Here is a 17,201-nt window from a genome sequence, read left to right as displayed (position 1 = left end):
TCTCATTATTGAAATTACAATTTTGCTCATATATTGTTTTCTTTATTTCTCTTAGTTCTTTGTCATGTTTTCTTTAGTTTATTCATCTAATTTAAGAGACTTTATCTAAGATCTTCAGTGAGTAGTGTCACTGACTGAGCTTCCCCCAGAATAGTTGCTGTTCATTTTTTTTTCCTGTTACCAGCCTATACTTTCCTGTCTCCTATATTTTGTAATTTTTTGTTGAGAACTGGATATTCTGGGTATTATTTTAGGGTGGCTCTGGAAATCTAGTTCTCTTACTATTCATGACCAAGATCAAGAAAAAAGAATGTAAGGGAAAAAAAAAAAAAGAAAAGAAAGAAAAAAAAGAGAGAAAAGAAAAATACAGTTTTAGTCTCCTAAGCTACTCAAAGCAAAATACCATGAAATGGTTTGGCTTAAACAATGGGAATTTATTCCCTTACAGTTTTAAGGCCAAGAAAATGTTCAAATCAAGGCAATAACAAGGTGATGCATTCTTTATGGAGACCAGCTGCGGGTGATCCTTGGCTCCTCTACTATGTGGCAAAGCATGTGGTGGTGTCTGCTGGTCTCTTTCTTCTCTTCCATGCTTCGTTTATTTCAGCTACTTGCTTCTGTGGCTTTCTCTCTCGTTGTTTGAATTTCATTTTATAAAGCACTCCTGTCAGAGGATTAGGACTCATTCTGATTCAGCTGGGTCATACCTTAACTGAAACAGACTCATCAAAAGGTCCTACTTACCTACAGGAATGGATTAACTTGAACTACATGTTTTTCTGGGTTACATACAGCTTCAAGCCACCACACTTAACCCTCTGGACTCCATAAAGACATGTTCTTTCTAAAGGCAAAATATGTTCATTCCATCATAATATCCCAAAAGGCTTAAGTCATTGCAGATACAATGCTTAGTATGAAGTCTCATCAAAATCAGTTATAAGAATGGTCTGTCCTAGGACACAATCCCCTCCATCTTTGAACCTGTGAAACGTAGAGGACAAGTTATCTGCTTTCAATATACGATGGAGGGACAGTCATAGGATAAACATACCCATTCCCATAGGGAAAAATTGGAAGGAAAACAAGGGGTCATGGGTCTCAAACAATTCCAGAACCCTGTAGGACATATTCCAGTAGATTTCAAAGTCTGAGAGTCATCTGTGGAATGACGTTTTGTCCTCTGGACCTGATGAAGCAGCAGCCCCAACCTTTCCAAATGCTTGCACAGTGGCCATGCTCTCCCTGAAGAGCATGGGTGAAGGCTCCAACCTTTCTAAACATTGGAATGGCCTTTCCACAATCCCTGGGGCATCTGAGAAAACTAGGGTTGTAGCAATCTTCCTGAAAATGGGGTAGAAGGCTCACCCTTTCCAAGTGCTGGGGCATGCTCACCCTTCCACATACATGGTGGGTTTACTGTCTCGGTCTGATAAGATATCAGTCCAGACCTCACCTTCCAAGAACCTGCCCTTGATTATAATTTTTAAAAAATATTTCCTACTATTGCGTGGTAAAAAAATATATATATATTATGTAGTCTGTAGGAGCATTTAATATACAATACAAAGTGTGGCAAGGCCTCCAATAATATAACTACTTAAATTTGACAGCCTCCCACTGGTTATCTGGTCTGTCTGTGTAATCTGAAACTAATGGTTGGAGTAGAAAGTAAGGGGGGTGGGGGGGGCAAGTAAAACATTGTCAATCTCTTCATAATCCTTTGACACTCAAGAGACAGAGTCTTAGTCAACATTAGATACTATATTAGTCAGGGTTCTCTACAGAAACAGAAGTGACAGGAGATATATATTCTAAACATTATGAGATTATTCTGTAGGAATTGGCTCACACAACTGTGGGGATGGGCAAGTCCAAGTTCTGTAGAGCAGGTCACAAGCTGGGAACTCCAAGGAAGGTTTTCAGTGAATTCTCCAGGAGAAACTAAGTGGCTGAAGTAGAGATGGAAATTTCCTTTCTGACTTTTGAACTCATCACTTCTTTTAAGGCCTTCAGTTGATTTAATGAGACTTCTCTCACTGCTGAGGGTAATCTCCTCAATTGATTGTAGATGTAATAAGCCATAGATGCAATTAACTTACTGATGCTATAAGTCCATGAAATACCCTCACAGTTACAATCAGGCCAGTGCTTACTCGACCAAACATCTGGACACCATAACCTAGCCAAGTTGATACATGAACTTCATCATCACAGTCTACCCTTTGTCAACTTGGCACCCATACACATCTCCTTAAACCATACTTAATCTCTAAATAAAAACAGTAGCCATCATGTTTTCATCTAACAATACTCATCTGTTCTGTATAGAACCAGAAACACATGAAATTTTCCATAATAGGGTGCAAGTCCTTGAGTAATATTCACTCTTAAACTTGACATCCTATAACTTAAATACTGCAACATAAAGTAAATCAACTTATGTCATATAATAAGGGGATAAAATAGGAAAGAGTGGTGGTTTAGAGCTGTATGTATCCCAAAAAAACATGTTCATAACCTTAATCCATTCCTGTGGGTGTGAACCCATTGTAAGTGGGACTTTTGGTGAAGCTACTTCAGTTAAGGTGTTGCCCACCTCAATCAGGATGGGTCTTAATCCTCTACCTGGGGATCTTTATAAGAGAATGAAATTCAGACAGAGAGAAAGCTAGAAGCTGCAATCAATGGAACCCAGAAGAGAAGGGAAGCCAGAAAAGGCTGCCATGTACATTGCCTTGTGACAGAGGAGCCCAGAGCCAAAAATTGCCAGCAACCAGCCCTGGAATGTCAGTTTTCAGAAAGAAATCATCACCCTAAAGACACATTGCTTTGGATTTTCTTTTTGCCTCAAAACTATGAGCTAAAAAATTCCCATTGTTTGAGCTGACTCATAACATGGTATTTGCTTGTGCAGCCAAGGAAACTAAAACAGGTACCAAATGGCAATTCCTCTTCAACTCCATAGATCTTACAGTTAGTGTGTAATACCTCCAGACACTTACGATGGGTTATCTGTGAGTCTTGGTTTTTGCATTTAGTACTTTATTTGGTATTTGATTTTATAAATTTTTTTAACTTTTTTGAAGTTTTCTTAAATATTTTAGTAAAAAATTGGGAGATAACCAAGTCATAGGAAGATGTAGTCTTGAAACTGAAGTCATAAAGGTATTTTTTAGGAATAAGGCAGATACCTAGGAATGGAGGTAGGGACTAGTCACTCTCATTTTTGGATAGTTAAGTGATATATGGGAGGATAAAAACTGGTATAATGTTTTAGAGAAGCAATTTGACAATATCTACCAAGAGCTTAAGGAATATATACCCTTTAAAATTTAATTCTAGTCTTAGGATTTAATATTAGGAGACAAAAGATAAGCACAATGAGGTTCATTTGGAGCTTTATTTTTTTTAAAGATTTATTTATTTATCACCCCCCCCCCCCATTGTTTGCATTCTCTGGTTTTTTTTTTTAGAAGGCACTGAGAACTGAACCTGGAACCTCCCATGTGGGAAGCAGGTGCCTGATCGCTTGAGCCACTTCTACTCCCCAAGGCTTTATTTTTAATAATGAAAAACTGGAAGGGCTATCCATATTTTTTGAAGAATATTAACAACCTAGGGAAAAGCTTACAGTATAATGTAAAGGGATAAAAGCAGGAAGCAAAACTGCATACACAGAAGAATCCTAATCTGAATATGTATATCTATTTATGTCTCGAAGGAAATAGTCCAAATTTTAATATTACCTAAACTTTCACCAATGATCATAGTTTCCATATTATAATATGTTAAGTGATATCCTAGTTGATTGTAGCTGTGTTTCTAGGTAAAAGGGGCCCTCATTTTTTCATTCCAGCACTAAATGAATTTATCATTTCAGCTTATTACTTACGTATCCTGTGTCCCATGAAAGTTGGTTCATAAGACATGCAATTCTTGTGAAACAATTTAACAATATTTCTACTTATTTGAAGATTTATTTAATTTTAGAATTTCTTTTATGTTGCCTGATAAAACAGTGTTTCCAATTTCTTTTCTATATTGGTATTGCTTCTTTAGCTCTTTACTCGGTGACACAGATTTATAAAATGCAGAAAAGGGGATGCAAGATGGCATATCCTAAGATACATGCGTTAATGAATGTCCTCCATTGTTCATTTCAACACTACTGTGGTATAGTGGTTAAGAGTGTAGGTCCTCCATCCACACTAGGAGAAGACACAGGGTTTTAGAGTCCAGATATGGTGAGTTGGGAACCCATGTGGAGAGACAGCCTGGTGTAGGGAGGCAGCATAAAAGCAAAATAAGCAGGTTATCTAGGCAGAAGAGAGGCAGTGGCAATGATAGAAGATTGGTTAAATACAGAAAGGCTGATCAAATAAATAAATCTACAAAGAAAATGGAAGTTCATTTTCTCACTGTTAGAGAAGGGAATAACAAATATGGAAAGGGAGAATACTAATATAAATTTTGTTCTGCTGGATTGGAACTAGAAATATTGATATCAACTCATGGATTTCAATAAATATAAATAGAGAAATAAATAAATATAGATGTAAATGTGTGTATTTACCCAGATTTACTCACACTGACTAATATTCTCCAACTTTGCCCACTGACATTGCAGCAATAATGAGCACATCTCTAGTACCAGATCCTTGCTTCTAAATAACTCCACTAAAAGGAATCAGGTCTCCTTGGAGAAATGACTGATTCCATGGGTAGGGTAGAGAAAGTATAGGATGAACTTGGAACATCTTTTTGTGCCAGAAAGTAAAGATGTGTTCTAAAAATGGGAAGGATATGTCAAAAGGACCCCAATACCGACTTGACTCTGTTGGCTACATCCAAAACAAATTCAGCATCGAAGTAAACAGAGTAAAAGACTATAACCTACTACAGCACACAGTAGTTTATTGGTCCATACTAAAAAAATAAATTTTTAAAGTTTAATGAGGAATTGAATATTTACATAGTCTAGAAGTACCTCACCTCAAATTACTTATTAATTAAAAATGGAAAAGGAATAACTTCATAGTGGAGAAGCCTCAAAGACTCCTTCTGTATTAGTTTCCTAAGGCTATCATAAGAAATTATCACAAACTGGGTGGCATAAACCAGAAATTTATTCTTTCACAGTTTTTGAAGCTGGAAGTTCAAAATCAAGGTGCCAGCAGAATTGGTTTCTTCTGGGGTCTCTGAGGGAGAATCTGCTCCATCCCTCTCTCCTAACTTCTCTTAGTTACCAGCAATCCTTGGCATTCCCTGGCTTGTAGGCGCATCAGTCCAATCTCTGTCTCCATCTTCATGTGGTGTTCTTCTCCCTGTGTGTCTGTGTCCACATTTCCCTTTCCTCGTAAAGGATTAAGGCCATACATTGTATTGTGCCCACCCTAATCTAGGATAACATCATTTTATCTTGAGTACATCTACAAAGAATTTATTTCCAAATAATGTTACATTATAAGGACTTAAACATATCTTTTGGCAGGACATAATTCTATCTACAGCACCATCTTAATTGATTAAGCAAAGTGAACAACACCAGTAATGGGACAGATTAAAATTGTGTGCCCCTGATAGGATGCAATGAGAACACAGCCTCGCTTCTGAGGTATTCCTGCCAAAGATGCATAACCTCAGTCTTATCATGAGGCAATAGCAGATAAGATCACCTAGAGGGAAATTAGACAAAAGTCTAGCTGTAGTCTTCAAAGCAGTCAAGGTTATGAAAGTTAAGGAAAGAATGCCGAACTATTCCAGGTTGAAGGAGCCAAACTAACTAAAAAGAATGTGAAATTCTGAATTGGAAATTCTCTTATCAGAAAAGACATTAAGAAGATTTGACAAAACATGGAGTCTGAAGATTAGATGATAGTTATGTGTCCAGTGTTAATTTCCTGATTTTGATGATATTATTGTGATTATGAAAGAGAATGTGGGAGTGGATTTGGCCCAACGGATAGGGCGTCCGCCTACCACATGGGAGGTCTGCAGTTCAAACCCAGGGCCTCCTGACCTGTGTGGTGAGCTGGCCCATGCGCAGTGCTGATGCGCTCAAGGAGTGCCCTGCCACACAGAGATATCCCCCATGTAGGGGAGCCCCACGCGCAAGGAGTGTACCCCATAAGGAGAGTTGCCCAGCGTGAAAAAAGTGCAGCCTGCCCAGGAATGGCACCGTCCTCACAGAGAGCTGACGCAGCAAGATGACACAACAAAATGAAACACAGATTCCGGGTGCCGTTGACAAAAATACAAGCGGACACAGAAGAACACACAGCGAATGGACACAGAGAGCAGACAACTTGGGGGGGGGGGGGGGGCAGGGAAGGGGGAGGGAGAGAGAGAGAGAGAAAGAGAAAGAAAAAATAAATCTTTAAAAAAAAAGAGAGAGAATGTACTTGTTCATAGGAAATCATCCCTAAGTGTGCAGAGCTGATAGAGAAATCAGGTCAGCAACTTACTGCTAAGTGGTCCAGGGAACAAAGAGTTCTTTATCCACCAGTTATAAGCTATATGACTTTAAATAAATTACTTGTCTCTCTGTTTCCATTTCCTCATCTATACTATGGAAATATTAATAACATCATTTCCTGAGTGTTGCTGTAAGAGTAAATAATATAGCAATGGTAAAGTGCTTATTTAGTGCTCAGTAAAAGTTAGCTATTTTTAGTGCCCTTACATATCAGCTGGGATTGTAGAATAAAATTATGAATACTGACACTTATTTTTCATCCTTTCTCCTATTTTGGCCCTTTTTACCTTCCCTTCTGCCCCATTCTTTCCTCCCTATGTTGATCTCTCTTCCATTGCAACTAATAAACGCCTGTCTTTCTATTAATAACACAAAGCTTCACACTAAAAATGCATGAAGTTTGAATTCAGATGGTAGGAGTTATAGGACTTTCATTATTATAATATCTTAACTAACAAAATGTGTGTGAATGGTACAAAAAATATAAAATCCTATTTTTACAGATTCCATAATGCCGGACTTTATCATTAAAATGGAAGTTGACAGTCACTCTAGAATATTATTAAAGATTAATTAGATTCTATTTCAGTAAATATGGAAGCTAGATTATAGACTTTTCTTTCTTTTTACTCTCCATGAAGTAGAATATGTAAAACCTCATTAAGAACTCATTTGCATGGAGGAATAAAATATGAATTAGAGTGAACTTACTGGTATTCTACTATAGAACTATTGTGACTAGTAATGAAAGAAACTGTAGCATTGATCTGGAGAAAGTAACCACAGTAGTTGCTAGGGCAGGAAGAAGGAAGAGATGAGATGTGGGGGCATTTTCAGGACTTGGAGTTGTCCTGAATGATATTGCAGGGACAGTTGCAGGACGTTATATATCCTGCCATAACCCTCTGAATGTACTGGGGGAGAGTGCAAACTACAATATAAACTATAATCCATGCAGTGCAGTAGAGCTCCAAAATCTATTCACCAAATGCAATGAATGTGCCACAATGATGAAAGAGGTTGTTGATGTCGAAGGAGTAGGGGGGTGGGGGTGGGGTATATGGGAACCTCTTATATTTTTTAACCTAACATTTTTTGTTATCTATGTATCTTTTAAAAAAAACCATTTAATTAAAAAAATTTTAAAAATAGAACAAGAACACATATGCATAACTTAAATAATCTTTTCAAATATGTACATTTTAAATGCTTGCCTGTTATATATGGAAGACATCATCATACTGCTAATTATTTGAATTTTTATTTTCCCATAAAATTGCTCAGAAATGTCACAAACCTTTATAAATAGTGGCAACTGCTTAACTGAAGAATGGCTCTAGTTGGTTTGTTTTTGTTTTTGTTTTGTTTTTAAAGATTTATTTATTTATTTATCTTCCCTTCCCACTCACCCCGGTTGTCTGTTCTCTGTGTCGACCCGCTGTACCCTCCTCCGTGTCCGCCTCTGTTGCCAGAGGCATGGGAATCTGTGTTTCTTTTTGTTGCATCGTCTTGTTGTGTCAGCTCTCCGTGTGTGCGGCGCCATTCCTGGGCAGGCTGCCCTGAGAGGCTTTCCCCATGGGGCGTACCCCCTGCGCGTGGGGCTCCGCTATGTGGGGGACACCCCTGCGTGGCAGGGCACTCCTTGCGCGCATCAGCACTGCACACGGACCAGCCCCACATGGGTCAAGGAAGCCCGGGGACCAAACTGCGGACCTCCCATGTGGTAGATGGACGCCCCAACCACTGGGCCAAATCCGCCGCCTCTAGTTGGTTTTTATATTAACTCTGAATCTGCTATTTTCAAGCAGAATTTTTAACATATATATAAAATCTATAGCAATCATAGAAAAACAACTTTATTTAAATTTGAATGGCATTTGTTAAAGTTGAAGAGGTTGTATGTATGTATGCATACACACACAAGCACTTGTGTGTTGTTTTAATTGTTGCTGGGTGTTAGGTAGGGTGCCAGGAAAATAAGAAGATTGTGTCTACTTAGCACTGAGGAAACAAAAGAAATCACGCAACTTCAGTTTTTTACTACATTTAACTTGGATGGGAGTGTAAAACCCTAAAAAACCATTTACATAGAGTACATAAAAGTTCTCTTTAAGCAAGTAGCACTTAATTTCAGATAATCTGTTTCTTTCATGTTCTCCGCAGTCTTCCCTATATGTTCCTAGGAATGGATAGAGTTTAGTATTCCCAAAATGAAAGCCAACTCATTTGGACTTCATGGTATTGGACTTAAGGAAGAAAATAAAAGTGTAATGATTCCTTAGTAGAAGACATTTTTTAAATATTTGTATAATTTAATCTCTAAATTTAAATCCAAAGTGTAAGTCTAAAAAGATTAATCCTAAAAGAGAAAGCATACCATGTTTTGCAAGAAATTATAATAGGAACTCTTGCAAATGTAAAGTTGATTTTTTTTTTTTTCAAAATTTATCTGACAATAGGCAACAGGTTCAAGGATTGGGATCCTAACACAAAATTCAACAAACATGGGACTGTCAGTTATCATTTCCTTCATATATGGATGGGAGTTGACACTCCTGATTCTGAGTATTGCTCCAGTACTGGCTCTGACTGGAATGATTGAAACTGCAGCAATGACTGGATTTGCCAACAAGGATAAGCAAGAACTTAAGCGTGCTGGAAAGGTAAGATGAAGACTTATGACCATAATAAACGTTTTTAGAGAAAACCATTAGAGTTCCCATCTTTACGATATGTTAACTTCAATTTCTTAAGAATCTGTATAGTGGTGTATATATACCGAAATGCATACAGATCCATTTAAGATGGTGTGTAGTTTTGTTATTGCAATATGGTACAGGGTTTACAACATGGGCTCTGGAATCAGATTGGCTGAGTTAGAATCCAGACCCTTTCTGTGTGATCTGTACATACGCATGATATGGGCAAGTTATTTAAACCTTGCTGGACTTAAGTTTCCTTGTCTGTGAAATGGGAATAATAGTAGTATCCACTTACAGACCTTTGTGAGGATTAAGCAAAGCACTTAGAATAGTGTCTGGAAGATGCAGTAATGTCAGGCATTATTACTATGTCATAGGGGATTTGCTAAGCACATGATTCCCCTTCCTCTGATTGTTAAATAATTTAAATTTACTTGAACAATTCTACTGGGTATTTTATTTTTCAAAAGAAACAGGAAATATGGGGTTACTAAGTGCAAGACAATGCACTGAGATTGAAGGTACTTAAAGTTTTAGAGACAAGGACAATTTTTATACTGATCAAAAAGAATTTAATTATTTGGAAAATGCTTTGACATATTTAAGCTTCTAAGGATCAACCATATATTTGAAAATCATCTTTGTTTTGGAGATGCAGGGACACAGTATTATATAAAAGTAAGATCAACAAATTGAAAGAGATGTCATTGTATCCAATCACCCACCCAAAGTAGGAATCCCTTGTACCACCCCTTCTACCAAGTGTCTATCCATCCTCTTCTTAACTTTTCCCTCCAGCAGCAGGCAGTGCAGTACTTTCCCAGACTGCCTACCTTTGGATAGCCTTGGATGGTAGACAGTTTTGTTTGTTCGGCTGGTTGGTTTTTTGCCTTCTAGCCTATGCTTACTGGATTTCATTTTAGTAGAGATCCGGAACCTGTTTCTCTTGACATCGTTTCAGAAGCTGCATCATGTAAACTCTGAGTCTTCTCTTAGGCATATCCCCAGGTCTTTATTGCTGTTGCACTCATGATATGGTTTCAAGAATCTTCAGCACATTAGTGAACATCCTCTGAATATAAAAATATCATATGTAGTCTGTATCACAGTGACTATACCATAGCTGACACATTACCAATATCATAGATATTCAAAAATAGTGATACCAGGCACAAACCAGTAATCTGGTTTGCCTGACCCTTGGACCTTTCCACTTTGGTTGCACTAGATAAGGACCCTTATGATGTCTGCTTGTGCCATACAGACTGAACTACTTAGCAAATATTTGCCTCAGAGATAGTAAAAAGTTGTTTAGACATCCCTTTATGCAAATTATCACAACTTCTAAATTAATGGGACCCTAATTAATTATATTTTATTCATCTTATTTTTATATCATGAGCTTTAGTTGTATTTGTCCCTTTGTCCTTAGAAACATGTAGTTTTTATTTTTGTATCATCAGAGTAACCTCTGATCGTACTGTTAATACAATTAGTATATAATCAGAAACTCTAACCAAAGACCGAGTTCTATCCCTACAGCTTTTCCTCAGATCTCAATTTATCAAAATCCAATATAGAATACAGACAAATGAATGTATTTGGTCCTTTGCCAGTTACATGTGTTGCCTTGGACAAATTATCATAAGTTTAATTTTTCAGTTTTAAAATATCCTAATTAGGAAAAAGACTATTTTCTAAGGTTGTATAATATTAGTCCTTTCTCCAATGTGAAAAATGGCCACAAAGGGTTTTTTTTGTTAATTTCATTTTTTTTCCTCAAACAAATCTTCAGCATTCTTATCCATTTTGAACACTAGAGATTATGTTACAAATGGCAATTTCTTTGAGTCCATTTTGAAATTATTAACAATTTAGGCAAACTCAACATCAAAATTGAGAACAGAATCCAGGTGTGCTGACCTCAGTCCAGAAATCTAGTCCCCCCCTATAACCTCTGTTCTCCTTCAAATAATGCTGGGTGTCCATGTACATCTCTCTCTGTCTTGCAGTCTACTCTGTCAGGCTGAAAACAGGTCATTTCTCTTCAAGCCAACATATGATCTCATGTCCAAGAAGTTCTGTGCCAAAAGTTGTCTCCATTTTGGTTCCCATGTGATTACATATTCTTATTGAAAACTGTATATTAATAAATATGGAGAAGCACTAATCATATTTGAATTTAATATCTTTTTTAGTTTGTGGACAGCAAATTGAGAAATAGCTGTACCTTTTAAAGAACCTTATAGCCACACCCCCATGTTGTTTTACTGGAATGTTCCTAAGTCCTTTCTGGTTGCTGTTTACATTTTGCTGCTAGAGTAAAAGAATTATTTATTTGATTCTCTCTACTATTTTCTTCTTGAATCATCTTGTAATTTATAGTAAAACTCCTTTGTAAAAAAGTAAGTGAACATAATTTTCACTATTGTTAGATCCCCTTGCCTGTGGGACAAGCTTAAACTGAAATTCAATAAAGATTTCAAAATGGTTAAACTTAGATCAGTGGACTAAATATTTTCAAAAGAAATTTTCCTTAAGCCTATTATGCTGAAAGGTATTTTTCTGTCTTATTTTAGGGAAAGAAAAAAATGAAACTTAGAGTACATACATGTCAGTATACTTTTTGACTTATTGTACTTTAATATGTCCCAATGTAAGTGACTGAAATTCACAACAAGAAGTTTAACCATTATTAATTTTATTGTCCTATTTTATAAGATAGCAACTGAGGCTGTGGAAAATATACGTACTATAGTGTCATTAACAAGAGAAAAAGCCTTTGAGCAAATGTATGAGGAGATTCTTCAAACTCAACACAGGTAATTGTAAATAAATACTGACTTCATTGACTATTTTTGTTCCTATCAATTCAGTTTTCCTGACACCAGAGTTTTGCCTCCCAAGCCATCTTCCCTAGAATCTTCCCTAATAATGGCATATCATAATTTCTAATATGACTTCACTAAGAGAAGGCTAGAAGAGGAATCTAGAGCAAACACTGTTTTAAAAAATGCTTTGGGTCCTCCCACATTATCATTAGCTAATATTAAGTGTTCACATTTTTCTTATTTCATTCATTCAAGAAAAAAATAAGATATAATTCATTCAAGAAAAAAAATAAGATTGTGCTGTCCTTTATATCATATCCCTAAAGTGGCTCACATTTGAAAATGAATATGTACACAATAAATGTGCTCACTCCTTTTCATTTAAACCAGCTCTCACATTTACTTAGTGATACTCTGTATTACTTCATCAAGAGGTACCTTTGCACTCTTTTGCTCTCATGCTTGTGATTCTCACTATTTATTCTATTGGTACAAAATTATGATATAGAATATTTCTAAATACCTCTAAATCAATTCTCTCTAACTTTTTCATTTGCTGTCCTTTCACAGACTTTGTCCATTCATTTGAAAGTATTTAAAATAATTTTTTACATTTAAATAAGCTGTAGAGAAAATCATTTTATTTTCTTTCTCTACAATAATTCTGTCTATAAAATTTCACGTTCTCTTTAGTTCTTAGAAAAATTTATAACCACTGAACTATAACATTCCTAAGTCTTCTATATTTTTATCTCTACATTTCTTATATTGACCTTGCTATACATCATGCCTCATTATTCGGTAAATTTTGTATATTTCAGAAATGCCTTGAAGAAAGCACAGATCTTTGGAAGCTGTTATGCATTCAGCCATGCCTTTGTATATTTTGCCTATGCAGCAGCAGTTAGACTCGGAGCTCATTTAATTCAAGCTGGACGAATGACCCCAGAGGGCATGTTTGGGTAAGTAGTGTAAATATATAAATACTCTAAGTGGATCATGTATTTAAATTAACATGGAGTATTTATAATTCATAGTAGATTATTATTTAGCTCACACATGTGAAAAAGGCATGGTTGGAAAATTAAAAATATATATTTGTGTTATTTAATACCTATTAAAAGTGCCATCTAGCTGGTGAAATACTGATATTATACTTTGAAAGAAGGATCTGAATTAAACTCCCTAATGAATCACACCCTGCTACAGTTTGCCAGAAAATAAGAATGCAGGGGTAAATTATACTTTTTACCATTTATTCCTTAGAGAATTGATGGGGTTTCATGGAACTCTCTATGTGACAGTTTTATTATGTATGATAGCAAATTAGTAAGGGTAAATTATTTGCTGAGCAAATGTTCGAGAACAAACACATATAAATAAGTTTTTTCCCTTCGTATTAGTCATCACATTCCAATGAGTCTGCCTTTCCCAAAACATTTTTTGGAGCTTCTGTTTTGGACTTATGTTCACATAATTATGAATTTCTTTACTTTTTATGAACATCTCAACTGCTAAACTGGAAAAATTAATTCTGACTGTGCCTCTTAAACCTCCCTAAAATAGCAGAAAATTTTGTTAATCCATATAAATGTCATTGCTAATCATTCAGAGCTAGAGAAATTCATACAATACTTGACCCAAAAGAGCACTGTCATGTTTTTTAGCAAGTTTACCAAAACATATGCATCCAAGGAGGGATCACCCTCTTCAAAATAATGACTTGGGAAAAAGTACATGTTCCAAGAATGCTGCCATTTGGCAAAACATGTTGAAACTCCTTGTAGCAGTTTGATATGGTTATGAATTCCAAAAATAGATATTGGATTATGTTTGTACTCTGGCCTGTACCTGGGCATGATTAAGTTATAATAGGACTTTGATTGGGCCTGGGCCACGTCATTAGGGCATTGAGTCTCCACTCCGTGGTGGGTGGGGACTCGCAGATAAAGGGCATGGCAAAGGTCAGAGTTGAGGGTTTCTGATGTTGGAGTTTTGATGCTGGAGTTTGATGCTGAAGTCTTAAGCCGGAGCCCCAGGAAGTCAGCATGCAGAGGAAAGAGAAGCAAGCCCAGAGAAGGGAGGACCTGAGCCAGGAGGAGAACACAGAGGAATAGAGACAGCTCCTTAGACACGGCAGAAACCCCAGGGAAAGAGACAGAGCTGTTCACCTGATAGTCTACAACTGACCTTGTGGAGAGAGGCAAAGTCTAGAAAGCCTCATAGTCTCTAGCTGACCTTGTGGAGAAAACAGAGGAGCTGAGCCCAGAGGAACCCAGAAGCCTGAACCCTGGCAGATGTCAGCAGCCACCTTGCTCCAACATGTGAAAATACTTTGTCAAGGGAAGTAACTTATACTTATGGCCTGGTATCTATAAGCTTCTACCCCAAATAAATACCCCTTATAAAACCAATTTCTGGCATTTTGCATCAGCACCCCTTTGACTGACTAATACACTCCTCTTTGGGATTTGCCTCCCAAGCCTCAGGTACATTCTTTTAAATATCTTCATTGGTGGCACAAACATGCATGAGATGAGGTTATACTCAATATGCAGACACGGTCAGAAGTCATTTGAAGTAAAATAATTTTGGAATAATTTTTAGTTTCTATTCACATGAAAAAATAATTTGTTTGTTTAGGATTAACTAAATCCCCAAGAATTTTCCTTGCTAGGCAATTTAAAAAAACAAAAACAGTTCACAGTTCACCAACACAGTATCCATGATCTTGTCTAAACATAAGACCACTTAGCAGTTTCCTGAAATCAGATTTCCTTGTTAAATGGAATATATATATTTGAAATTTCGACAGAAATTTAGGTTCCCTCTTCTACTCTGTTCTCCTGGCATGTAATACAGTGTTGCCTGTGTGAACCTGTAAACCACAATTAGGACATTTAGCCATAAGCTTCATTCTAATTACACAGACTAATTACTTAGTCAGAGATTAATTAACAAGAAAGGAGGTGTGGAATCACATAAGTTGATTTATTCAGCTCACCCTCCATTAAATGGCCCAGTGTTTTCTTTGGTTCTAATGTAATACAGGCAATCCCAAACTTAAAAATGGGTTGTTTTCCAAAATTTCATTTGCAAGTAGGAAACTCAGAATGTTATCTTGTGTTGCTCTAAACTTTCTGCTGCCTTCCTTAAATCCCCAGTATTCTCCTTCTTCGGTATAACTGGTCTTTGGTATTAGGAGAAAGCAAGCCAATTGAATACATGCATACTAATGTAAGATGTCTGATAATCTTAGAGACTCTCATTGAAGAATTTTCCATTTAGAAGCAATTTGCAACCCAAACTAACTTCTACTTGTTTTACTTGAAGGCAGTATAACAAATCAAAAAAGAGAGAACCACTTCATCTTTCCATCACCAACCTTACCAGGCTACCACACAATCTACCTCCCATCTCAGTAGAAGAACTGTCCCTGTCCAAGATGGAGTCCTGTGATTATCTCTGCTCATCGTTTTCTCTGTCACTATTACTTCCTTCCTTTGTAATCATTTGTTTTAAGAAAAAGAAACAAATCTCTCCTGTGACCCTAAGTTTCCTTCTAGCTACCTCCAATGTCTCTATTCTCCTTTGCAGCAAAACATATTCCAAAGAGTTCCCTATTCTTTGTTCCTTACACCTTTTCATGTGTCCACTCTCTCCTAAACTCACTCCAGGCAAGCCTTATGTTCCATGATGCCACTGGAAAGACTCATTATCAAGGTTGCTACTGACCTCCATCTCACCCAGCCATGCTCAGTTCTCTAATCTCACTGAACTTGCTCTCTCAGCAGCCCTTGACACTCTTCTTTCTGAAACATTTTCTTCTCTAGGCATCTGGGAGGCCTATTTTTCTCCTTTGTTACTGGCCTCTCTTCCTTTTCTTTTACTGACTCCTGTTTTTCTGCCAGGCATCTATGTGTTGGAGGGCCTTAAAGCATTCAGACTTCTCCATCTATGCACTCTCATTGGAAATCTCATCCAATCCTGTAGTTTTAAATACCACCCATGAGCTGATGGCTCCCTTCTGTATGTTTCCAACTCTAACCCCTCCCTGAACGCCAGTCTTATCTAACTACCTACTAGATATTACCACTTGGATGCCTCATAAGTTCTTTTTAAAATCTTAATGTGTCCAAAACAGAACTTGAGGTTTTCCTCCTCTCCAAGACTTCTCCATCATGGTTAGCAGCACCATCATCCATGCAGGAGCTGAGGGCAAAACCCTAGGAGTCATCCTTGTTGCTTCTCTTGCCACATACATCATCAAGTCCTGATAGCTCTAACTCTAAAATGCTTTTCACCAGATCCCCTGCTGTAACCCTTATCTAAGCCCCTGCCTCTGTTGACTGGCCAGTGAAACAACCTGCTCACTGATGTTTCCACTCTTGCTTCCTTATAATCCATTCTCCATGCAGCAACCAAGCTAATCTTTTTTTGAAGCGCAAATCTAAGCACCATCACGTCACTAAAATATTAATACTCCAGTGACTTCTCTTTGAAGTTTGAATGAAACCAAATTTCTTATCATGACTTAAACTATTCCTATTTTTCACAGATTCTTCAAGTTTTCTTCCTTCCTACATCCGAGTGTCTAATGCTAGGTGCTTTGGCAGGAGGACTCAAAGTCAAGGACCACCATTTATATAAAAATAGGGTGTTTGTAATTAGGAGTCCATTTCTATGTACTAAGATTTGTTTAGATTTAAACTAAGCAAAGAACTTTTTAGTCAAAGAATGATACAACCTCAAAATCATGCCCATCTCTTTCACACCTACAAGGGACATCAGGCAGGCTGTTTCCTGAAAGGAATCTCTCAGGATTGCCAGTCATTCTATTATTTACAATAATCACTATGAAAGCAAACCTTGATTGAGTCCGTACTAGCTATTAAGGATTTGTTTTGAATTATCTGCTTAATCCTCTCAACCACCCTGTGAAATATTATGATTCGCATTTTACAGATGGGAAAAATTAAGGCTCAAAGAGGTTACCTAACTTGTCCAAGTCACAAAATCAGTAAGTGGTAGAGTACAGATTCAAGTTCATGACTCCAAATGTCAGAGACTTTGATTAATTGAATTTATGAGTATTATTAATTCTGTGGAAAATCCTTCATGGAAACTTTCTATGTAGAAATAACTTTTTAAAAAAAGTCTTGCTTAATTTTCCAAGCACGTGAATATCCA

At 37.0% G+C, this 17,201-nt stretch overlaps 1 protein-coding gene across 1 annotated transcript in view; it reads left to right on the top strand.

Moving 5' to 3' along the window:
- Positions 1-17,201, top strand: part of ABCB5 (ATP binding cassette subfamily B member 5) — a 122,168-nt gene that overhangs the window by 80,529 nt on the left and 24,438 nt on the right. Inside the window, exons 20-22 of the mRNA XM_004464305.5 lie at positions 8,938-9,141; positions 11,902-12,002; positions 12,833-12,973. Of these exons, the coding sequence (XP_004464362.4) occupies positions 8,938-9,141; positions 11,902-12,002; positions 12,833-12,973 (446 nt within the window). The remainder of the gene's footprint in view (positions 1-8,937; positions 9,142-11,901; positions 12,003-12,832; positions 12,974-17,201) is intronic.

This window comes from Dasypus novemcinctus, chromosome 5 (assembly GCF_030445035.2).
Source record: "Dasypus novemcinctus isolate mDasNov1 chromosome 5, mDasNov1.1.hap2, whole genome shotgun sequence".
Classification (NCBI taxonomy): domain Eukaryota; kingdom Metazoa; phylum Chordata; class Mammalia; order Cingulata; family Dasypodidae; genus Dasypus; species Dasypus novemcinctus.
The sequence above is the reverse complement of the archived record's forward strand: the minus strand, read 5'-3'. Positions and strand labels throughout refer to the sequence as shown.